This window comes from Salvelinus namaycush, chromosome 24, assembly GCF_016432855.1.
Source record: "Salvelinus namaycush isolate Seneca chromosome 24, SaNama_1.0, whole genome shotgun sequence".
In the NCBI taxonomy this organism is placed as follows: domain Eukaryota; kingdom Metazoa; phylum Chordata; class Actinopteri; order Salmoniformes; family Salmonidae; genus Salvelinus; species Salvelinus namaycush.
The window spans coordinates 22,032,046-22,056,725 of record NC_052330.1 but is presented as its reverse complement, the minus strand read 5'-3'; the positions used below and the strand labels follow the sequence as shown (position 1 = coordinate 22,056,725).

Sequence of the window (24,680 nt, the reverse complement as noted above, 5' to 3'; positions counted from 1 at the left end):
AAATCGGAGTGGGGGCCCAGGACCGAGTTTGGGAATCCCTGGTCCAAGCGACATGGCGCTTGTGGTCTGTGTTTCTAGCGGTCCATGACCTCCAAGAGGAGATCATATGAAAACAGCCTGACTAATATGATTGACAAACAATAATATGCTCTCAGAGAACATCTATTCTGCTTTTCCGTGAAGCAGTATATCTCTGTGTATTACAGTAGTGAATACACATTCCAGGACTGAAAGCATATTATTTTGTAATTGAAAATATATATATATATAATTTAAAATAAAGATTTTGAAGGTGATAATGAAGGATGTAAGACAGATGAACAGACTGTGAGTGTGTTGTGGTCATGCAGCGTGAAAAACAAGTGGTCTCATCTATCATGAAGACACACACATACATAGATAGGCACTCATTTGATTGTTGAGATGAGAATAGATATTGTACATAGATGTATGAAAATGTTATCTGGGTGGTTTGAGGTGTCCTATAGTAATACTAATCTTATGTGTGCTGTTCATGTGTATTCATTGTCCTGGTCTTGCAGGCTTTGTCCGATTCCTTGAGGGTTATTACCTCGTGTTGATCACCAAGCGGAGGAAGATGGCCGACATTGGTGGTCACTCCATATACAAGATAGAGGATACTAACATGATCTACATCCCCAACGACTCAGTGAGGGTGACACATCCTGACGAGGCCAGGTACAGTAGGTCAACCGTTATATACCCAACATCTCACACCCCACTGGAGATTTTCTCCTTTCCTTCCACTTTCCTCTTTCTCTCACTTGTTTCTCTCTGTTTACACACACAGTGTGACGGCTTCACTGTGTGACCAGCTAAGGATGACCAGCTAAGGATCACTCAGTATATGGGTCTAAATAACCTGCCGTGCACAGCAAATGATTATGACATTTTCTTGTCTCCCCTTTTCATTGAGATGAGAAAGTAACATGTATGATGTTATATCTCAAAGACTAGGACTGTTTCCTATGTGACCTGACAACTCCGGTCATGTGACTGTGGTGATGCGACAGGAAAAACTCCTGCCACTAGTATTTGAGGTTCTGACTAGGTGGGATACAGCTACGACCAGAAGTTACTTTTTCGTAGCAGGTTAGGAGAACTTACGCAGCCACGTGGCAGGTTAGGAGAATTTAGGTTAATGTTAGGAAAGGGGTTAGGGTTAGCTCAAATGCGCTCCTGAACTGCTACGAAAAGTCAATTCCGGTCGTAGCTGTACTCTGTCTAGTCACAACCAGTATTATGTCAGTGATGCAGGTCATAACCATAAGAGATTGGGACTGTTTATTTCTCCTCTTATAGATACGTGAGGATCTTTCAGAATGTGGACCTGTCCAGTAACTTCTACTTCAGGTAAGTAAGTGTGTGAGATCTTAAAAATACCCACTCCTCCACATAGCTCTTCTGTTGTTTGTCAAGTCAATGCTTTTGTTTGTCACAAGCCTTGGTGATCAGGATGCTCAGGTGTTTGCTGCAGTATGGAACCTGTCAAACGCTATTCAGTTCTTCACTTTTTTTGTATGTTACTTTGTTGGAACAAATGTCACACAAGATGTATAGTATATCTGAGGTTATCCCTTTCATGTACATACATGCGCACACACACACACACACACACACACACACACTTTCAAGACTGGATCTTTTACTGCAGTGATGTTATGAGTCGGTGAGAGAGGACAGAGCCACACTCTTATGGATTTATGTATCAACATCCTCATTAAAACTATTGAAATCCACTTCAATCAGTGTAGATGAAGGGGAGGAGGCAGGTTAAAAAAAGATTTTTAAGCCTTGAGACAATTGAGACATGGATTGTGTATGTGTGCCATTCAGAGGGGGAATGGGGAAGACAAAAGATTTAAGTGCCTTTTGAACAGAGTTTGCCAGGCGCACCGATTTGAGTGTGTCAAGAACTGCAACGCTGCTGGGTTTTTCACAATCAACAGTTTCCTGTGTATCAAGAATGGTCCACTCACCCAAAGGACATCCAGCCAACTTGACATAACTGTGGGAAGCATTGGAGTCAACATGGGCCAGCATCCCTGTGGAACGCTTTCGACACCTTGTAGAGTCCATTCCCATACGAGTTGAGGCTGTTCTGAGGGCAAAAAGGGGGTCAACTCAATATTAGGAAAGTGTTCCTAATGTTTTTATCTCAGTGTACATCTCATTAAAACAAACGGTTATCTTTTATTTCCATCCATCCATTGAATTAGATTGTATTTTCTTTCATTGAATTCTCTTACAAAAACACATAAGAGATGACATCACTGCCACCAATAGTTATGTATCATTAAAGTACTGTTTGGACTCCTTTCTGAAGTGTCTGTCAGTTTTTCGTCATTAAGCCAGAGTGACACACAGAGAGCTCAAAATACCCATCTGGTGTATCCGTAACTCCTCTTGGAATCATGCCCTTCAGCACCTACCATCTAAAGCCCACTGTAGCAGTAGCTGTACTAAAGGGTCTGTATTGACTTAGTGTAGTCACGACTCGCTCCGCAGATGACCTTCTATTAGTTCTCACTCAGACTTGTTGTCAAGCTGGTAATTTTTCTCCCTAGCGACAGGTGAAGATACATTTTGGACCTTACAATGTTTTTTTCCTTGAGGATATAAAAAAGGTATATCGTCAAGAAAAAAATATATTAAAAAAAAAATAGACGTACTGTCAGGTGTAAAACAAAATGATTTTTTCCCGGTCATTCCTCTATCATTATTGTTTTTACGCATCACTCCATTCATCCATCTCGTTGATTTCTGATTATCGAAGTGTTCTTCTTCCTCGTTAACCTTTTCACCTATGAACTTTGACCCCCCCAGCTACAGCTATGACCTGAGCCACTCCCTGCAGTACAACCTGACGCTGCTGCATAGCCCGTGTGACCCGGGCACAGTGGAGGAGGTGCACACACGGCGCAGCAGACAGCAGGACAGCTTCGACATCTTCGAGGACGAGGGCCTGCCCACACAAGGTCAGACAGCTCCTGCCCTCTCACACTCTCCCTAAACTCCAGTTCCAGTTTTTGTGAATACACTCTATTGAACACATTTCATTTGTTAGCACAAAAAAAGGAGTTGTATGTTACACTTGGTTATGTTTTCTTGATGTTATAACTGTTAAGTCAGTCACTGGTTCCAAATAGAAAAAGATCCTCACAACTCAAGCCACTCATAAAGCCATTCACCAGCTAAAAGGTTGATCAGGACATCACTACTAGCCCAAAACCAAAATCTTTATTCAGCTCATCTGTCTCTCCTCAATACAGTTTCCATGTTCTAATCTACTGTATCGGTGGTAAACCATCCCCTCCTTGATCCTGTCCATGTAAGCTGTTCTGTGGTGTTTTATGTTCCTATGTCATGGTTCCGCTGCAGTGTTCCACGGCCTCCAGAGTGAACCGTACGCCAAGTACGTGTGGAACGGCAAGCTCCTGGAGCGCGTCAAGGACACAGTGCATCCTGATTGGCTCATGTACATCATCCATGGCTTCTGTGGCCAGTCCAGTATCCTTTTCCTCCTGCCTGGTTACGACCTGCAAAGTAGAGTGTTCAGTTTAGTAGTCAGGTGCTGCAAATGTGCATGTGTGCTTGTGTCAGTGACTTGGTGCTTTTGCCATGTTCCAGATGTTGGTATCCACTAGGGCTGACAATTTAATCGACTGGTCTATTGTTTGTTCGATAGGCTGCTGGTTGGCCGAGTTTTCTTTTTTTCCCCCTATCATGTGTCTGGCATGCTGCTCACTGGAAAGTGTGTGCCTGCTTCTTGTTCCACAACACATGGAATACCATTTTTTGGTTTGTTTTTGTTTGGGGGGCACTTGGAATACCTAATGAGCCAGATGCTCGCCAGTCTGCTAAGCTGCATTAAGCGATTTGTGTTTATATTATGGTCTATATAAAAATATTACGCAATGCTTATCAGGTATGAAAACAGTACAGCATTTGCATGCTTTGCCCATCTGGTATATGAGGTGGAAAATAAAAACATGATTAGGTTAGCTAGACAGTTTCTTTTTGTTTAGACTAGGAACGCACAGCTAATGTCTCCACTAAGCCAAAGAAAAACACACTTGAAACAAAATGTATGGTTATACATTGGTTATATTGATGCATGGTTTGGTTATATTGATGCATATTTGAGTGTGGATGCTTGAGGCTTGGGTAGAAGTGCTTGAGAATAACTAAATCTGATGAATTGTGTCCCTGATTTTGAGAGCCCAGTTTAACTATCCGTCAGTGCAGATCTTATAAGCAGACATTAAGACATTATAACCATTCATTGCACCTCTTAGCCATGAGAGGTTTTAGCTAATGACTCTTCTGCTTGACTGAAGTTGTTCTTGGCTTTTTATATACGCAAGTAATAATGAATCACCTCCTCCACAGTCATGAGATGAATAAGTGAACTCCCCAGTATCCCAGTGATGGCGAGATGAAAGAGAAAATGGATAGTATAAACAAAAATACTTCAGTCTGAACTTAAACAACTAAAACTATGTAGAAAGTGTGGGGAAATGATAATGAACCTACTTACATTTATTATTTGTTTTATTTCTGAAACTATTTTTTCAATCACAGTATTTTCTTATCTGGAGCTATTAGCAGTGCTATTTAGCGGATTTGGTTGATTTTGTGGTCTCAAACCAGTCAGCTTATTAACATTCTTCATCAAGAATATTGGCAAATTAGAGTTATTGACAATGGAAAAAGGTGGGAATGTTGTTCCCTTATCATATAATTGCTACATTTACTATCAATATAGCATTCTAAATAGTTTTCCAGATTGTATTTTTGCAACAACAACAAAATGGGATGCTAATATTGGGTTGCGACTGAGAATATTTGGTTCAATTTGGGTCCCGAGACAACCAGTTGAGGACCACTGGTTTACAGCAAATATTGCTGAATAGCACGAGGGTTAAGTGTGTGTGTCTCACCAGGTTGGCTGGTTAGAGGGGCAGTGGGGGCCACATTGCAGACGCTGGGTTTAGACAACGGTTCCTGGAAGCCATCCTTCTCATGGTTCTTTTCCCAGAGAAACCCAGGCAGAAGAATTCCTAGAAGGAAACTGAGGGGGAGGGGTGAAGAAAGGCACAGAGATGGAGGAAGTGATGGAGGTAAAGAGGAAAACAGAGTTAAGAGAGGGACTTAGTAAATTAGTGCGAGAGAGATGGAGGGGAACAGTGATTGGCAGGGGCAATTTCTCCCTTTCTTGAATTAGACATATAAATGCATACACTTTACAATTCTTGACATGAGTACCCCCCCCCCCCCCCCCCCCCCAAAAAAAAAACAAGCAAACTAACATTCAATATGAAAATAAAAGTATAACAGATCACAACACACTACCCCCCCCTTTTGGTCCCAAGTTCTTAATCTTGCTCAATAGAGTGTAATTTGTCAAAAAAAGGAAATTAAAGGTGGCCATCTCAGAAAAAAGTTAGCAGTACATGCACTCTAAATTAAGAAAAGACATAAGAACTCAGCGGTTGTTTTGGGAGATTTCCAATTAAGCCAAATCTGTTGGCGGGCTACTAGTGAAGCAAACGTTACATCTGCTTTACTTTAGGTGAGAATAGCTATATTTGGACTTCCATTTGTGCTGTCTATCAAAGGACAAGACTGCAGGTCAATATCAATACCTTTAGAGAGAGTAGTTAACTTCTTACAGCTGAAATCCCGATAACGGGATCGATATGACAACAGCCAGTGGAAGTGCAGGGCGCCAAATTCAAACAACAGAAATCTCATAATTAAAAATCCTCAAACATACAAGTATTTTACACCATTTTAAAGATAAACTTGTTGTTAATCCCACCACAGTGTCCGATTTCAAAAAGGCTTTACGACGAAAGCACACCAAATGATTATGTTAGGTCAGCAACTAGTCACAGAAAAACACAGCCATTTTTCCAGCCAAAGAGAGTAGTCACAAAAAGCAGAAATAAAGATAAAATGGATCACTAACCTTTGATGATCTTCATCAGATGACATTCATAGGACTTCATGTTACACAATACATGTATGTTTTGTTCGATAAAGTGTATATTTATATCCAAAAATCTCAGTTTACATTGGCGTGTTATGGTCAGTAATGTTTTGCTTCCAAAACATCTGGTGATTTTGCAGAGAGCCACATCAATTTACAGAAATACTCATCATAAATGTTGATGAAAATATACAAGTGTTATACATGGAATTATAGATCCACTTCTCCTTAATGCAACCACTGTGTCAGATTTCAAAAAAACTTTACGGAAAAAGCACACCATGCAATAATCTGAGTACGGCGCTCAGACACAAAAACAAGCCATACAGATACCCGCCATGTTGTGGAGTCAACAGAAGTCAGAAATAGCATTATAAATATTAACTTACCTTTGATGATCTTCATCAGAATGCACTCCCAGGAATCCCAGATCCACAAATGTTTGTTTTGTGTCGATAAAGTCCATAATTTATGTCCAAATACCTCCTTTTTGTTCGCGCGTTTAGTTCACAAATCCAAATTCATGAGGCGCGAGCACTAGATCCAGACAAAAGGTTCTGTTACAGTTCGTAGAAACATGTCAAACGATGTATAGAATCAATCTTTAGGATGTTTTTAACATAAATCTTCAATAATGATTCAACCAGAGAATTCCTTTGTCTTTAGAAATGCAATGGAACGCAGCTAACTCTCACAGGGGCGCGCCTGAGTGAGCTCATGGCACTCTGCCAGACACCTGGTTGAAACAGCTCTCATTCCATCCTCCTTCACAGTAGAAGCCTCAAACAAGGTTCTAAAGACTGTTGACATCTAGTGGAAGCCGTAGGAAGTGCAATCGGACCAAATTTCCACTGTATTTTGGATAGGCAAAGAGTTGAAAAACTACAAACCTCAGATTTCCCACTTCCTGGTTGGATTTTTTTCTCAGGTATTTGTCTGCCATATGAGTTCAGTTATACTTACAGACATCATTCAAACAGTTTTAGAAACTTCAGAGTGTTTTCTATCCAAATCTACTACTAATATGCATATCTTAGCTTCTGGGCCTGAGTAGCAGGCAGTTTACTCATCCAAGCTACTCAATACTGCCCCCCCAGCCATAAGAAGTTAAAAAGGAAGAACAAAACTCTTGACAGCTTAGAGCATGAGTAAAACATGTGACTGTGATCAGCGGGAGACATTACGCATCGTGTCATTTGTCTCTGGGGGAAAAATGAATAGTTTTTTGCCTTTTTTTTATTATTTTTTATCCCATTTTCTCCCCAATTTTCGTGGTATCCAATCGCTAGTAATTACTATCTTGTCTCATCGCTACAACTCCCGTACGGGCTCGGGAGAGACGAAGGTCGAAAGCCATGCGTCCTCCGAAGCACAACCCAACCAAGCCGCACTGCTTCTTAACACAGCGCGCCTCCAACCCGGAAGCCAGCCGCACCAATGTGTCGGAGGAAACACCGTGTACCTGTCCCCCTTGGTTAGCGCGCACTGCGCCCGGCCCGCCACAGGAGTCGCTGGAGCGCGATGAGACAAGGATATCCCTACCGGCCAAACCCTCCCTAACCCGGACGACGCTATGCCAATTGTGCGTCGCCCCACGGACCTCCCGGTCGCGGCCGGCTGCGACAGAGCCTGGGCGCGAACCCTGAGACTCTGGTGGAGTTTGCCTTTTTTGTAATGAATTTTGTCCAACACTTTGATCTGATTTAAACTTAACCGAGCACAGGAATATGTTAACCCTAAGAAGTGCCTCCTCCGACCAGTCATCTGTTAGGTCAAGTTCTCTTCCCCAGTAAGTCTTTAGTTTGTTGATGGGAGAGGTTTTCAGAGGATAGCATAACATCATCATATGAGATGTCCCCATATCTGCGGGAGTGACAGGATCCCTTCTAATAGCGTGATAGGAGGTGATTAAGGAAAAGTAGGAAAGTGAGAACTAACAAAATTACGAGCTTTGAAATAGCGGAAGAGATTAAGGCAGATTACATTTAGCTACAAGATCATTAAAACTGGCAAAGGTCCCTTCTAAAAATAATAAATAGTTGAAACATACCAAACCTCTCTCACGCCACAAAAACAAATCCTGGTCAAGATTGGAGGGTAGAAATGGATGGTTGTTCCAAATAGGGAGTAGAAGATAAGGTGCAGAAAGTCTAAAATGCTGACAAAATTGTTTAGAGATCTTCAAAGTAGAGAGCACAATAGAATTTGTAGTGTACTCTGAAGGACACATGGATAGTGGGGCACAGATTCAAGAAGAGAAGGGGATGATTGGAAAGAATGTGCTTCTATTGAGCACCAGTTGGTACTTGGAGAATTACACCAGACCAAAATCTTCTGAATATTAGCTGCCCAGTAGTGAAACAGTAAGTTGGGAAGTGCCAAAGCACCATCTTGTCTCCCTCTTTGAAGTATCTCTCTTATCCTAGGTGTTTTGCGTGGCGAGTGAATTACAATACCATTTCAATCATTTACTAATTGTTATTTGAAACCAATGACACTTTGCCTTTTTATATTACAACTGTGTGTGTCCCACCTTAACCTCTGTGTGAAGAGCTCCTGATCTACGGTCGTCCGGTTCATGTCACCCTCATTGCCAGGCGCTCCAGTAAATTCGCTGGCACCCGCTTCCTCAAGAGAGGAGCCAACTGCGAGGTAACCTCCTGCCTTATCTTGTCGCCACGACAACAGGGTGTAGTCGCCCCCAGTGTTATATAATAGCAGCATGGCACAAAGGGGGGGGGGGGGTTAATGTAAGCACCGTGTCTCTGCATCTCCTTTTTGTGTGTGTAGTTTGGTGGTAAAGGGGTTCAGTATGCTGTGTTTTTGAGGCCAAATTATGTATCTATTATTCTCTCCGCGCGGCTTAGTTTAGGCCAGGATTGAAAGTCGTAAGGTGTGTCTGTGCTCATTTTGGGATGACTTTCTGGTTCAGTATATGGTCCACTCCTGTCAATTACAGGTCAAAACTGTTGAACAATGAAAAAAACAACTATGGGACCATCTAAGAGTGTGTAGATCCATGTGGTTCTCTCTGTATATTGTCCCTCACCTGTTTTCATCTGGTCCTCTGCAGGGCGACGTAGCCAATGAGGTGGAGACTGAGCAGATCATCCACGATGCGTCGGTGATGTCATTCACGGCGGGGAGTTACTCTTCGTACGTTCAGGTCAGGGGTTCCGTTCCCCTCTATTGGTCCCAGGACATCTCCACCATGATGCCTAAACCACCTATACGATGTAAGATGTTATCATCATTAAATATCGTATACACTGTACAGTATCATTAATATAATGTGGTCTACTGGTCTCTGTCTGGACATACCCATATCACCAATATGCCATAAGATACACATTACTACAGCACTTACAGTAGTAGTAATACTATAAACTATACTCTGGCCAAACGGACCATGTTTTACTATTGATGAGAGAGAGATATTCTCACCTCTTTTCATCCATTTCTGTTTCTCATTATGACTCCAGCAGGATACATCCTAGGGAGTGTGTGAGGATCAGATGGTCTCAGAGATTGAAAAGGTGGAGAGAGACTGCAGTTTGTGTGTGTGGACTCGACTGCATTAAATGATGTTATCCTTTCTTACCCCATTTGGTCTACAGTCCATCGTGGATGATATTTACCTAAGAGGTTGAGAGCTTGTCCCAAGATGTGTGTATGCGCGCGCACGCATGCATTTGTATATGAAATGATCTTTTCCTCTCATCCTCCATTTGGTTTTCAGTCCATCCTAGGATGACATTTACGTGCATAATGCAGAGATGTAATGTACAGAGAGAGCTAGTGTGTCCTCAAGATCTATGTGATGGGGACCTTACCCTCCCTCTCCCATCTGTCTATCTACACTACATAACCAAAAGTATGTTGACGCCTGCTCGTCGAACATCTCATTCCAAAATCATGGGCATTAATATGGAGTTGGTCCCCCCTTTGCTGATATAACATCACTATGCATTGGGGCAGGTAGCGTTTTCCTGGCATCCGCCAAACCCAGATTCGTCCGTTGGACTGCCAGATGGTGAAGTGTGATTCATCACTACGGAGAATGTTTTTCCACTGCTCCAGAGTCCAATGGCGAAGAGCGTTACAGCACTCCAGCCAACGCTTGGCATTGTGCATGGGGATCTTGGGCTTGTGTGCAGCTGTTCAGCCATGGAAATCCATTTCATGAAGCGCCCGCTCAAACGTCATTCAGCTAATCCATTAAATCAATTCAGCGTTATGGCATCAGGCACACACAGATATAGAAGCCCATAGACACAAAGATGTCCAATTACATGTCAATTCTTGTTCGATAACGATGCCTGTCAGCTCCAAGATCATCAGCCATTAGTGAATTTAGGACAGGTAGACGATCAGGAAGACCCTGGTGGGACATAGCGGTCAGTCACCACCCAGCCAGCCGGTCCTGAAAAATGAGACTGCGGTTACACAAGCCTCCTGTTGTCTTTATGACATGCTTAAGTAGGTGAATAGCTTTGTAGGGAGGGATGAAGAGAAGCGTGTCTTTTCATGCTTCCTCGTCCTAATCATGACGACCCACGTGGGAACGAGGATGAGGGCCTCATAAAATGGCTTCAGTCAGCCCCCCCCCCCCTCCCTCACCCTGGTTACCCAACATCACCATTTACAACTGACCTAAATGGATGACTGATTTCCCCTCATGACTGATCATGAGGGGAAGAGATGTTTGACTGACCCAGATCTTCATTTGGTTGGCTGAATTGTCTGCAGGTGTGGGGCTCTGCATGACCACCACATGAAGTCATAACACTGAAAGAATAGAGCGGATGGGTGAAATGATGGAGAGAGGGGCAGAAAGGAGAATAGAGCGGATGGGTGAAATGATGGAGAGAGGGGCAGAAAGGAGAATAGAGCGGATGGGTGAAATGATGGAGAGAGGGGCAGAAAGGAGAATAGAACGGATGGGTGAAATGATGGAGAGAGGGGCAGAAAGGAGAATAGAGCGGATGGGTGAAATGATGGAGAGAGGGGCAGAAAGGAGAATAGAGCGGATGGGTGAAATGATGGAGAGAGGGGCAGAAAGGAGAATAGAGCGGATGGGTGAAATGATGGAGAGAGGGGCAGAAAGGAGAATAGAGCGGATGGGTGAAATGATGGAGAGAGGGGCAGAAAGGAGATTAGAACGGATGGGTGAAATGATGGAGAGAGGGGCAGAAAGGAGAATAGAGCGGATGGGTGAAATGATGGAGAGAGGGGCAGAAAGGAGAATAGAGCGGATGGGTGAAATGATGGAGAGAGGGGCAGAAAGGAGAATAGAGCGGATGGGTGAAATGATGGAGAGAGGGGCAGAAAGGAGAATAGAGCGGATGGGTGAAATGATGGAGAGAGGGGCAGAAAGGAGAATAGAGCGGATGGGTGAAATGATGGAGAGAGGGGCAGAAAGGAGAATAGAACGGATGGGTGAAATGATGGAGAGAGGGGCAGAAAGGAGAATAGAGCGGATGGGTGAAATGATGGAGAGAGGGGCAGAAAGGAAATGGGCATGCGTGTTAGTTATGGTATAATAATACTCTACTGTATAACCAACAGCAGGTTAGATGACCTTAATGTTTCCAGGTTACCTTTTGGTTGGTCTTATGAAATGCTTATGAATCATATCAAACATTGCTTACCTTATGATACAGCCAGTGGCATGGCTTTGATTCAGAGGGGTTGGGATAAATGCGAAAGACACATTTCAGTTGAGGGCATTCAGTTGTACAACTGACTAGGTATCCCCCTTTCCTTCTAACATCCGAAACCTTAACGTTTGCTCATCGCTCAGTCAAAATAGAGTTGAGTGAACTAGATGCTAAAGTGACCCTAATGTAACTGTGAGACTGCTCTCCCCACTAAGATATGTATGTACAGTACAGTAACTCACTTCCCTATCAGACACAATGGACCAGGCCGACCCCCTTTTCCCATGTAGCTAACCTCTCTCTCTGTTGTCTCAGTGGACCAGGACGACCCCTACGCCCATGTAGCTAACCTCTCTCTCTGTTGTCTCAGTGGACCAGGACGACCCCTACGCCCATGTAGCTAACCTCTCTCTCTGTTGTCTCAGTGGACCAGGATGACCCCTACGCCCATGTAGCTAACCTCTCTCTCTGTTGTCTCAGTGGACCAGGACGACCCCTACGCCCATGTAGCTAACCTCTCTCTCTGTTGTCTCAGTGGACCAGGACGACCCCTACGCCCATGTAGCTAACCTCTCTCTCTGTTGTCTCAGTGGACCAGGACGACCCCTACGCCCATGTAGCTAACCTCTCTCTCTGTTGTCTCAGTGGACCAGGACGCCCCCTACGCCCATGTAGCTAACCTCTCTCTGTTGCACCTCAGTAGACCAGGCCAAGCCCTATGCCCATGTATCTGCCATCTAACCTCTGACCTCGCTCTGTTGTGTCTGTGGACCAGGCCGACCCGTGCGCCCATGTATTTGCCCTCTAACCTCTGACCTCTCTCTGTTGTGTCTCAGTGGACCAGGCCGACCCGTGCGCCCATGTATTTGCCCTCTAACCTCTGACCTCTCTCTGTTGTGTCTCAGTGGACCAGGCCGACCCGTGCGCCCATGTATTTGCCCTCTAACATCTGCCCTCTCTCTGTTGTGGACCAGGCCGACCCGTGCGCCCATGTATTTGCCCTCTAACCTCTGACCTCTCTCTGTTGTGTCTCAGTGGACCAGGCCGACCCGTGCGCCCATGTACACTACCGTTCAAAAGTTTGGGGTCACTTGGAAATGTCCTTGTTTTTGAAAGAAAAGCAATTTCTTTGTCCATTTAAAATAACATTAAATTGATCAGAAATACATTGTTAATGTTGTAAATGACTATTGTACATGGAAAAGGCTGATTTAAAAAAATATATTGAATATCTACATAGGTGTACAGAGGCCCATTATCAGCAACCATCACTCCTGTGTTCCAATGGCACGTTGTGTTAGCTAATCCAAGTTGATAATTTTAAAAGGCTAATTGATCACTTGAAAACCCTTCTGCAATTATGTTAGCACAGCTGAAAACTGTTGTTCTGATTGAAGAAGCAATAAAACTGTCCTTTTAGACTGGTTGAGTATCTAGAGCATCAGCATTTGTGGGTTCAATTACAGGCTCAAAATGGTCAGAAACAAAGAACTTTATTCTGAAACTTTGAGAAATTGCCAATAAACTGAAAATCTCGTACAACGCTGTGTACTATTCTCTTCACAGAACAGCACAAACAGGCTCTAACCAGAATAGAAAGAGTGGTAGGCCCCGGTGCACAACTGAGCAAGGAGGACAAGTACATTAGAGTGTCTAGTTTGAGAAACAGATGCCTCAAGTCTTCAACTGGCAGCTTCATTAAATAGTACCCACAAACACCAGTCTCAACGTCAACAGTGAAGAGGCGACTCCGGGATGCTGGCCTTCTAGGCAGAGTTCCTCTGTCCAGTGTCTGTGTTCTTTTGCCCATCTTAATATTTTATTTTTATTGGCCAGTCTGAGATGTTTTTTTCTTTGCAACTCTGCCTAGAAGGCCAGCATCCCGGAGTCCCCTCTTCACTGTTGACGTTGAGACTGGTGTTTTGCGGGTATTATTTAATGAAGATGCCAGTTGAGGACTCGTGAGGCATCTGTTTCTCAAACTAGACACTCTAATGTACTTGTCCTCTTGCTCAGTTGTGCACCGGGGCCTCCCACTCCTCTTTCTATTCTGGTTAGAGACAGTTTGCGCTGTTCTGTGAAGGCAGTAGTACACAGAATTGTACGAGATCTTCAGTTTCTTGGCAATTTCTCGCATGGAATAGTCTTAATTTCTCAGAACAAGTATAGACTGACGAGTTTCAGGAGAAAGTTATTTGTTTCTGGCCATTTTGAGCCTGTAATCGAACCCACAAATGCTGATTCTCCAGATACTCAACTAGACTAAAGAAGGCCGGTTTTATTGCTTCTTTAATCAGACAACAGTTTTCAGCTGTGCTAAAATAATTGCAAAAGGGTTTTCTAATGATCGATTAGCCTTTTTAAAATGATAAACTTGGATTAGCTAACACAACGTGCCATTGGAACACAGGAGTGATGGTTGCTGATAATGGGCCTCTACGCCTATGTAGATATTCCATGAGAAATCTGCCGTTTCCATGTACAATAGTCATTTACAACATTAACAATGTCTACACTGTATTTCTGATAATTTTTCTGTTATTTTAATGGACAAAAAATGTGCTTTTCTTTAAACAAACAAGGACATTTCTAAGTGACTCCAAACTTTTGAACGGTAGTGTAGCTGCTCTCTGACCTCTCTCTGTTGTGTTTCAGTGGATCAGGCCGACCCCTATGCCCATGTAGCTGCCCTCCATTTTGACCAGATGCTCCAGCGGTTTGGCTCACCCATCATCATCCTCAACCTCGTCAAGGTAACCGCACCTCACCTCACTGCACCGCACCACCCACCACAGGGCACCTCAGACCAACACCTCAGTCACACTGTTAATGGAACAACGGAATAATTACTCTGGTAGAAACTGAGTCCAATAGATGAAACCTTCCTCAGAGTACCCATTTACGATACTGTTACATCAGTGGACAGTTAAAGGATTGTTCCACAGTTTGTCTCCACGGATCCATTTACTTCATTTAAATTGTTGTGTGTTCACCCATAAAATGATTAGTTCATTCAAGGTTTATACAAATATGTCCATTCAATAGAAAATTGCGTCAGAAAAGCAATAGTCCAAACCTCATGTCTCTACCATGAGAATACTCAGAGAATTGAGCATGTTTAGAGTGAATGAAATGTCGTCACCGGGATGATCAAAAAGTGGTCACTGCTCAATAGAACTCTGTGGCGCTGCTTCATGGCAGATTGGCGCTAACTTCGAACATCAACTGACAAGCTAACCATTGGCTACACGTTCATGAGTGAAAATATGGACTTTTTCTAAATGAAATCCGTGAAATAGAAAGCAACATAGGGACTAAATAATATTTATTTCGAAGACTGACAGACTGAATTTCATTATCCACCCTCCGCGTAGACAATCTGTTCCTGTTTTCATTGTGTATTTCTGAGTCTTTCCCTTTAAATCGCTATAGAAACGGCCCCTCTCAATGTAAATTGATCGCCAATAAATAGCCAATGGAAGCCAAGGATCGGAGATGAAAATGACGAGGGTATCAAGTTGATTTTGATAGGTCCATCCTGCAGAAAGACCTCCAAATGGTGCCATCTCCCAATGCTAAATATGGAAGAGATACAACCAAGAGCACCTCAGTCTAAACTAGCAAACTAACGTTCTTATTTCATCAACACTGTCAAGAACAAGTGATTGATAATGACAGGGCAAAGGAAACTACATTTTGACATGAATTTATAGCACGCTCTTGAATTGCCCTGTTTTTCTCTACATTTTAGAGCAGGGCGTGAATGCCCTATAAATTGTTAGTGGCCCTAGTTATCCAAATTGCCCGGAAATAAGTTTGGTGTCACTTAAAAGCCATATCTCAGACTGGCCAATGAAAACAAAATATTAAGATGGGCAAAAGAACACAGACACTGGACAGAGATATGGCTTTTCCTTTCTCTGCCTAGAAGGCCAGCATCCCAGAGTCGCCTCTTCACTATCGATGTTGAGACTGGTGTTTTGCGGGTACTATTTAATGAAGCTGACAGTTGAGGACTTGTGAGGCGTCTGTTTCTCAAACTAGACACTAATGTACTTGTCCTCTTGCTCAGTTGTGCACTGGGGCCTCCCACTCTTTCTATTCTGGTTAGAACCAGTTTGCGCTGGTCTGTGAAAGAAATAGTACATAGCATTGTACAAGATCTTCAGTTTCTTGGCAATTTCTCAGAACAAGAATAGACTGATGAGTTTCAGAAGAAACTTATTTGTTTCTGGCCATTTTGAGCCTGTAATCGAAACCACAAATGTTGATTCTCCAGATACTCAACTAGTCTAAAGAAGGCCAGTTTTATTGCTTCTTTATTCAGAACAACAGTCTTCAACTGTGCTAACATAATTGCAAAAGGGTTTTCTAATGATCAATTAACCTTTTTAAAATTATAAACTTGGATTAGCTAACACAACGTGCCATTGGAACACAATAGTGATGGTTGCTGATAATGGGCCTCTGTACGCCTATGTGGATATTCCATTAAAAATCAGCCGTTTCCAGCTACAATAGTCATTAACAATGTCTACACTGTATTTCCGATCATTTTGATGTTATTTTAATGGACAAAAAAATTGCTTTTCTTTCAAAAACAAACTTTTTTTTTTTTTTTAAGCCATATCCAAGTGACCACAAACTTTTGAACGGTAGTGTATATACATTACCAGTCAAAAGTTTGGACTCATTCAAGGATTTTTCTTTATTTTTGCTATTTTTTACATTGTAGAATAATAGTGAAGACAGCAAAACTCTGAAATAACACATATGGAATCATGTTAAAAAAATCAAAATATATTTTAGATTCTTCAAAGTAGCCACCCTTTGCCTTGATTACAGCTTTGCACACTCTTGGCATTCTCTCAACCAGATTCACCTGGAATGCTTTTCTTGAAGGAGTTTCCACATATGCTGAGCACTTGTTGCCGCCTTTTCCTTCACTGCGGTCCAACTCATCCCAAACCATCTCAATTGCGTTGAGGATGGGTGATTGTGGAGGCCAGGTCATCTGATGCAGCACTCCAGCACTCTCCTTCTTGGTCAAATAACCCTTACGCAGCCTGGAGATGTTGGGTCATTGTCCTGTTGAAAAATAAATTATTGTCCCATTAAGCGCAACCCAGATGGGATGGCGTATCGCTGCAGATTGCTGTGGAAACCATGCTGGTTCAGTGTGCCTTGAATTCTGAATAAATCACCAACAGTGTCACCCCCATACCATCACACCTCCTCCTCCAAGATTCACGGTGGGAACCACACATGCGGAGATTATCCGTTCACCTACTCTGCGTCTCACAAAGACACGGCGGTTGTTATCAAAAATGTCAAATTTGGACACACACCAGTGGTAGCATATACAGTTGAAGTCGGAAGTTTACATACACCTTAGCCAAATACATTTAAACTTAGCTTTTCACAATTCCTGACATTTAATCCTAGTAAAAATACCCTGTTTTAGGTCAGTTAGGATCACCACTTTATTGTAAGAATGTGAAATGTAAGAATAATAGTAGAGAGAATGATTTATTTCAGCTTTATTTCTTTCATCACATTCCCAGTGGGTCAGAAGTTTACATACACTCAATTAGTATTTGGTAGCATTGCCTTTAAATTGTTTAACTTGGGTCAAATGTTTCCGGTAGCCTTCCACAAGCTTCCCACAATAAGTTGGGTGAATTCTGGCCCATTCCTTCTGACAGAGCTGGTGTAACTGAGTCAGGTTTGTAGGCCTCCTTGCTCGCAAACACTTTTTCATTTCTGCCCACAAATTTTCTATGGGATTGATGTTAGGGCTTTGTGATGGCCACTCCAATACCTTGACTTTGTTATCGTTAAGCCATTTTGCCACAACTTTAGAAGTATGCTTGGGGTCATTGTCCATTTGGAAGACCCATTTGCGACCAAGCTTTAACTTCCTGACTGATGTCTTGAGATGTTGCTTCAATATATTCACATAATTTTCCTACCTCATGATGCAATCTATTTTGTGAAGTGCACCAGTCCCTCCTGCAGCAAAGCACCCCCACAACATGATGCTGCCACCCTTCTGCTTCACGGTTGGGATAGTGTTCTTCGGCTTGCAAGCCTCCCCCTTTTTCCTCCAAACATAACAATGGTCATTATGGTCAAACAGTTATATTTTTGTTTCTTCATGTCACGTTCGTCGTAATCCTCCTCGTCTGAGGAGGAGTAAGGATCGGACCAAAACGCAGCGTGGTTTGAATACATACTTAATTTAATGAACGAAGACGAACAACACTAGACAAACTATACAAAAAACAACAAACGAACGTGAAGCTATAAATAAACAGTGCAGACATAGGCACCTGCCATAGACAATAACCCACAATACAAAACAGGCTACCTAAATATGGTTCCCAATCAGAGACAACGCAAAACACCTGTCTCTGATTGAGAACCATATCAGGCCAAACACAGAAATAGACAAACCAGACAAACAACATAGAATGCCCACACAGATCACACCCTGACCAACCAAAACATAAAACATACAAAGCAAATTATGGTCAGGGCGTAACACATCAGACCAGAGGACATTTCTCCAAAAAGTACGATCTTTGTCCCCATGTGCAGTTGCAAACCGTAGTCTGGCTTTTTTATAGTGGTTTTAGGGCAGTGGCTTTCTTGCTGAGCGGCCATTCAGTTTATGTCGATATAGGACTCGTTTTACTGTGGATATAGATACTTTTGTACCTGTTTCCTCCAGCATCTTCACAAGGTCCTTTGCTGTTGGTCTGGGATTGATTTGCACTTTTTGCACCAAAGTATGTTCATCTCTAGGAGACAGAATGCATCTCCTTCCTGAGCGGTATGATGGCTGTGTGGTCCCATTGTGTTTATACTTGCGTACTATTGTTTGTACAGATGAACTTGGTACCTTCAGCCATTTGGAAATTGTTCCCAAGGATGAACCAGACTTGTGGAGGTCTACCATTTTCTTTCTGAGGTCTTGGCTGATTTCTTTTGATTTTCCCATGATGTCAATCAAAGAGGCACTGAGTTTGAAGGTATACCTTGAAATACATTCACAGGTACACCTCCAATTGACTCAAATGATGTCAATTAGCCTATCAGAAGCTTCTAAAGCCATGACATCATTTTCTGGAATTTTCCAAGCTGTTTAAAGGCATAGTCAACTTAGTGTATGTAAACTTCTGACCCACTGTAATTGTGATACAGTGAATTATAAGGGAAATAATCTGTCTGTAAACAATTGTTGGAAAAATTACTTGTGTCATGCACAAAGTAGATGTCCTAACAGACTTGCCAAAACTATAGTTTGTTAACAAGACATTTGTGGAGTGGTTGAAAAACAAGTTTTAATGACTCCAACCTAAGTGTATGTAAACTTCCGACTTCAACTTGTGTATGTATATACACATATAATCATTGTCAGCTGATGGGGCCAGCTACAATGTAGCGTTCTATCATGTGCAACTATGTCCACGATTGTATCTTGCTGATGCTCGTTTTGAGACGGGTCCAGGTTAAACAAAAAATATATATAATGTTTGTAAGTATGGCCCCATTGTGTTGTTTTCCAAGCATTATATTACTGCAATGTTTCAATTAACATATTTATACTAAAGATGGCATTAAATAAGCTTTTGGAGGAAAAAAAACACATTCTCTGGTGTCAGATGTCCCTGTGGAGGAGAAAACAAGGAGAGATGTAATATCCAACATGACCATAATGAAGTGTTTACAGACACATCCAAATGACTGAGAATTTCACTTGAGGATTTTTCTAAGAAACCAGCAGGATTCCTGGAATCACAGCTTCATGTGATTGGACAATAGCCTGGTGTGTTGATTTAATTAGCTAGTGAAGGTTTAGGCTAACTCCCTAGCTGTGTCAATACATTGGAAAAGAACAGTTGTTGTGGTTACTCTGACAGATGGAGTGATAAAAGAGGTACTGGAGAGATGAAACTGGTTAGGGGCTGGTAATTACAAGCTGTTGAAGAACCACCTTAAATGCACTCACACACTCTCTTCACACAGTGTTGTGAACCCCCCCCTTCTTACTGCTGAGCTCGGGTGTCCTGTGCATGTCACTCACAAGGGAACGAGAAGAGGGATAGCCAATCACAGCCCTCCGTTGCCTGCACAAGCTCGGCCATGTGCAGTAGGGGATGAGAGGGTAGGGTGCTCCCCCTTAGTCCCACGCTCCCCGCTCTCCCCCCCCCCCCCCCACCCCTCTCACTCACAAGCAGCAATAAAAAAAAGTCACCATAGACTTTGCAACGTAGTAGTGATTTGTGATGGGTAGGTGGGGGTGTGTCACTCATCAGGATCCATTTCTCTTAACTGGGAAATTCCCTCGTTTGTGCAGAGACACATTTAACCACTGTTCATTTGTCACAGCAAGAGCCTCTGTCATGCCTTGCCACACTCTTATGCAGGTGTGTGAGATCTGTGTGTATCCATGTGCATGCATTTTGCATGATTCCCATCTGTGTGTGCAGAGCATGTACTGTACTGTACTGCATGCATGGTATGCTGGCACATGATGAGTGTGTTTGCAGTTGTGTGCGTGTATGCATGATACTTTGTTTGGCACGTGTGTGTGTGTGTGTGTGTTTTGATGCCATGCTGTGAGAGAGAGCCTGGCAGTGGTTAATGGCTGGTTATTAACTGGCTGTTTGGCCAGTGCTGTGACACTGATAGAGGCGTGTGTGTGTTTTGTAGATAAGTGGTTAAAAGGTTGTTGAAGGTCTAGCGACCGGCGTGATCTTTAGGAGAGATGACAGGAGGAGCAGCAGGGGGCTTGGATACTGGGATGCGGGGGTAGACTCTCTTGGCTTCAAACAGAATGAATAGGAACTGACAGTGCAGTAAGTAGCCAGCATATGTGAGGGAGAGTGTGTTTTGAGAGAACGTTTCGTAGAGAGGAACTGAAGATCTGGTAGACAGACATAGTTTGGCTGCTGTAGACATGATTAGCTGATGTCAATGCAGAGCTAGGAGTACTGTGTCTGTGTGTCTGCGTTGGAGAGAAGAGGTGATGACTACTGCGCGCACACGTACACACACTGCTCCTGTGGGTGAACGGGCATTAATGGTTGGTTGGTAGGTTGTGACTCACTAGTTTTAAGTGTCTGTAAATAGTTCTCTCTTAAGGTAGCTCCATCTGATCTTAGTTACAGATGTAGGATCTTCATTTGATCATTCTTTTGTTGCTGAGAATTTTCCTGCACTGCAGGAAATGCAAACTTGTAGTGTATTTGAATTTCCACTTTGACATTTCAGACTTAAATTTGCCCTAACGCAAAATGTATCAACCCCTACAAAAATTCCATTAATTATAATCCACATAATTCACATTTCCTGTTGCTGCAGAACTATTTTCCTGCTTTAGCAAACTGGCTCAAATTAAGGTCCTACATCTGTATGTAGTTAACGGATGGAGATGTTAAAAAAAATGTTATGTTCATTCAGGTGGTACCGTTGCGGGAGAAATTTGCACGAGACAAAAATTATGAAATTACCATAGACTTTCATGCCTCTTCTCATAAATCAGAGACCTTTCCTTCAGTGTAAATGAGTAACGCTGATGATGTGTGTGTCTCCGTGTCTGTGTGTAGAAACGAGAGAAGAGAAAGCATGAGAAGATCCTCAGTGAGGAGCTCTTCCCAGCTGTAATCAACCTCAACCAGTTCCTCCCTCCAGAACACTGCATCGACTACATCGCCTGGGACATGGCCCGATACACCAAGAGGTACAGATCTAGGATCAGCTCACCCAAACCCTATCCTTAACCATTAAAGGGGAAACGCCTAAGATCAGTGTTTGGTTGCGACTTCATCCTACTCATACCGGCTGCTTTAGCGTAACCCTACACCAGCATCGTGTTCTGTAAGAGCCAGAGGTACAAAGTATTGTCCCAGCAACCTAAGTCAACACCTCAGAACATTTAATGGTTCCTAAACTTTTTGGGCCCACAACCCTATTTTGATATCTGAAAAGTCTCGTGACCCCACCCATGTGAATTTTTTGTTGTTGTAATTAACAACCAATGTTTACTTTTAATGTGGGACTATGACAGTCAATTGCAAGTTATACTGATAATGTCTTATATCTCGCCACCACTAATGAGATGGGTATGTTTGATGGGTGTCGCGTCAGAGCTTCTCAAAGTCAGGGGGCGTGGTCAATAGTACGCACCTCCTCTCTGCTGTCACATCCAACCTGGATGGATATTTGATTTTAATGCAGACGAGCACTGGATCCAGCTTCACACAGATATGAGCTGGCGAAGGGTAGTCTACCATGACTTTTATGGTGCTTTCAAGACAACTGGGAACTAAGACAAATACGTGGTTGAATCCTGACGTTAGTGATCTTCAGGTCAGGAAGTCTAAGCTCTAGAAAGATGGCTGAGTTCCGAGTTACATGACTGTTCAAAGCAGATGTTCCCAGTTGGAGCTCTTTTCATTCCGAGTTACCAGTTGTCTTGGGAAGTAGGTCCCAAAGTGCCCTTCCAAGCGTTGGAGATGAGCAGTCATCACTCATGTGGGACACTTACTGATGCTGTGTTCTGTTATTTTCATTACACAGAAAGTCAACCAAGTCCGTTGTTTTTACATCCATTGTGAATGACAACCGCTCTTCTCTCAATGCGAAAAATCACATTCACGTTCATAACTAGTGCGGAGGCCTGCCCGCCGTCCCGTGATAGATGGAGCTCCATCTGTGCAAAAGCCCACCATTCGATCCCATATGGAATCTGTTTTTCGTCAATATAGCCACAGCACACTCCGGAATCATGAGACAGAGCAATATGTCCTCGTGAATAGCCTCCCCCAACATTTATAGCGAACAAAAGTCATTGCATGGGCATCTCGATCCTCACAGCTAACATCCATTTGGAGAGCATAAGCTGGGGAGTTTTGGAGTATAATCATTTTCATTTTAGATTTTTAAGGTTAACCACATAAAAATTGAGATACAAAGACAGTATTATAATATATATTTTTTGTATTTATATATTACATTTTTGGGGGGGATTTGGGAAATTCTCCCGCAACCCCATTTTCATATCTGCCCCCTAGTTTGGGATCCTCTAGGCTACATGGTTATATACAGTACATACAGCAGCACATGGTCCCATGTGACCCAAGAAGGGCTATATATTTCATGGGCCAAAGTACATTAACCACAAAGTCCTGGGGTTATCCATCACTGCAGCTATGGAAACGCTGTGAAGATCACATCTTTCCCTTATTCATTTTCACTGGCATGGTACTCCCCAAGCTACCTTTGATCACCAGCAATGGACCTAACTTTAACAGTAGATGAGTTATTGTTGCTGTCCCTGAAGGAAATGTTCAAGTTCAGTGAAAACATTTTTCAAAGAGACCTTTTAAGTTGCCTAACACTCATATGCTTTCTCTGTCTGCCTGCCCCGCCCTCTGTCTGCCTGCCCCGCCCCCTCTCTCTGTCTGTCTGCCCCGCCCCCTCTCTCTGTCTGTCTGCCCCGCCCCCTCTCTCTGTCTGCCTGCCCCGCCCCCTCTCTCTGTCTGCCTACCCCGCCCCCTCTCTCTGTCTGCCTGCCCCGCCCCCTCTCTCTGTCTGCCTGCCCCGCCCCCTCTCTCTGTCTGCCTGCCCCGCCCCCTCTCTCTGTCTGTCTGCCCCGCCCCCTCTCTCTGTCTGTCTGCCCCGCCCCCTCTCTCTGTCTGCCTGCCCCGCCCCCTCTCTCTGTCTGCCTGCCCCGCCCCCTCTCTCTGTCTGCCTGCCCCGCCCCCCCTCTCTGTCTGCCTGCCCCGCCCCCTCCCTCTGTCTGCCTGCCCCGCCCCCTCTCTCTGTCTGCCTGCCCCGCCCCCTCTCTCTGTCTGCCTGCCCCGCCCCCTCTCTCTGTCTGCCTGCCCCGCCCCCTCTCTCTGTCTGCCTGCCCCGCCCCCTCTCTCTGTCTGCCTGCCCCGCCCCCTCTCTCTGTCTGCCTACCCCGCCCCCTCTCTCTGTCTGCCTACCCCGCCCCCTCTCTCTGTCTGCCTACCCCGCCCCCTCTCTCTGTCTGCCTGCCCCGCCCCCTCTCTCTGTCTGCCTGCCCCGCCCCCTCTCTCTGTCTGCCTGCCCCGCCCCCTCTCTCTGTCTCTTTCTCTCTCTCTTTAAGGGGCTTAAGGGGCTAAATGGATGATAAACAAAAGTTAAATAAACAATCAGAAATGAACAGTAAACATTACACTCAAGAAAGTTTGTATGTAGCTGAAGTTCAAAAAATAATAAATATGTTTTTATTTAAACTGGTTGCTTTTGTAGCAACAGGTCACATCTTGCTGCTGTGATGGTACACTGGTATTTCACCTAATAGATATGGGAGTTTATCAAAATGTAATTTGTTTTCAAATTCTTTGTGGATCTGTGTAATCTGAGGGAAATATGTGTCTCTAATATGGTCATACATTTGGCAGGAGGTCAGGAAGTGCAGCTCAGTTTCCACCTCATTTGGTGGGCAGTGTGCACATTGCCTGTTTTCCTTTGAGAGCCATGTCTGCCTACGGTGGCCTCTCTCAATAGCAAGGCTATGCTCACTGAGTCTGTACATTTCCTTAATTTTGGGTCAGTCACAGTGGTCAGGTATTCTGCCAATGTGTACTCTCTGTTTAGGACCAAATAACATTCCAGTTTGCTCTGATTTTTGGTAAATTATTTTCCAGTGTGTCAAATAATGATCGCATCTCTCGCTCTCCCTCCCTCCCTCTCTCAGTAAGCTGTATAACGTGCTGGACCGTCTTAGTATGATAGCAGAGAACGTGGTCAAGAGGACCGGCTTCTTCATCAACCGCTCTGACTTCTTTTGCCACACCCTCAGACCAGACGAGAGGTACACACACACACACACACACACACACACACACACACACACGCACACCCTCAGGCCAGACGAGAGGTACACACAAACAGGCCAGACGAGAGGTACACACAAACAGGCCAGACGAGAGGTACACACAAACAGGCCAGACGAGAGGTACACC

General features: G+C 43.6%; 1 protein-coding gene across 3 annotated transcripts in view; it reads left to right on the top strand.

Annotated features, from left to right (window-relative positions):
- Positions 1–24,680, top strand: part of fig4a (FIG4 phosphoinositide 5-phosphatase a) — a 104,536-nt gene that overhangs the window by 20,493 nt on the left and 59,363 nt on the right. For 2 of the 3 annotated variants that reach the window (XM_038962328.1, XM_038962326.1), the window contains 9 exons: positions 543–699; positions 1,324–1,374; positions 2,848–2,999; positions 3,403–3,531; positions 8,568–8,668; positions 9,090–9,252; positions 14,332–14,429; positions 21,291–21,424; positions 24,413–24,529. In XM_038962328.1, the coding sequence (XP_038818256.1) occupies positions 543–699; positions 1,324–1,374; positions 2,848–2,999; positions 3,403–3,531; positions 8,568–8,668; positions 9,090–9,252; positions 14,332–14,429; positions 21,291–21,424; positions 24,413–24,529 (1,102 nt within the window). The remainder of the gene's footprint in view (positions 1–542; positions 700–1,323; positions 1,375–2,847; positions 3,000–3,402; positions 3,532–8,567; positions 8,669–9,089; positions 9,253–14,331; positions 14,430–21,290; positions 21,425–24,412; positions 24,530–24,680) is intronic. The other variant, XM_038962327.1, reaches the window with a different exon arrangement.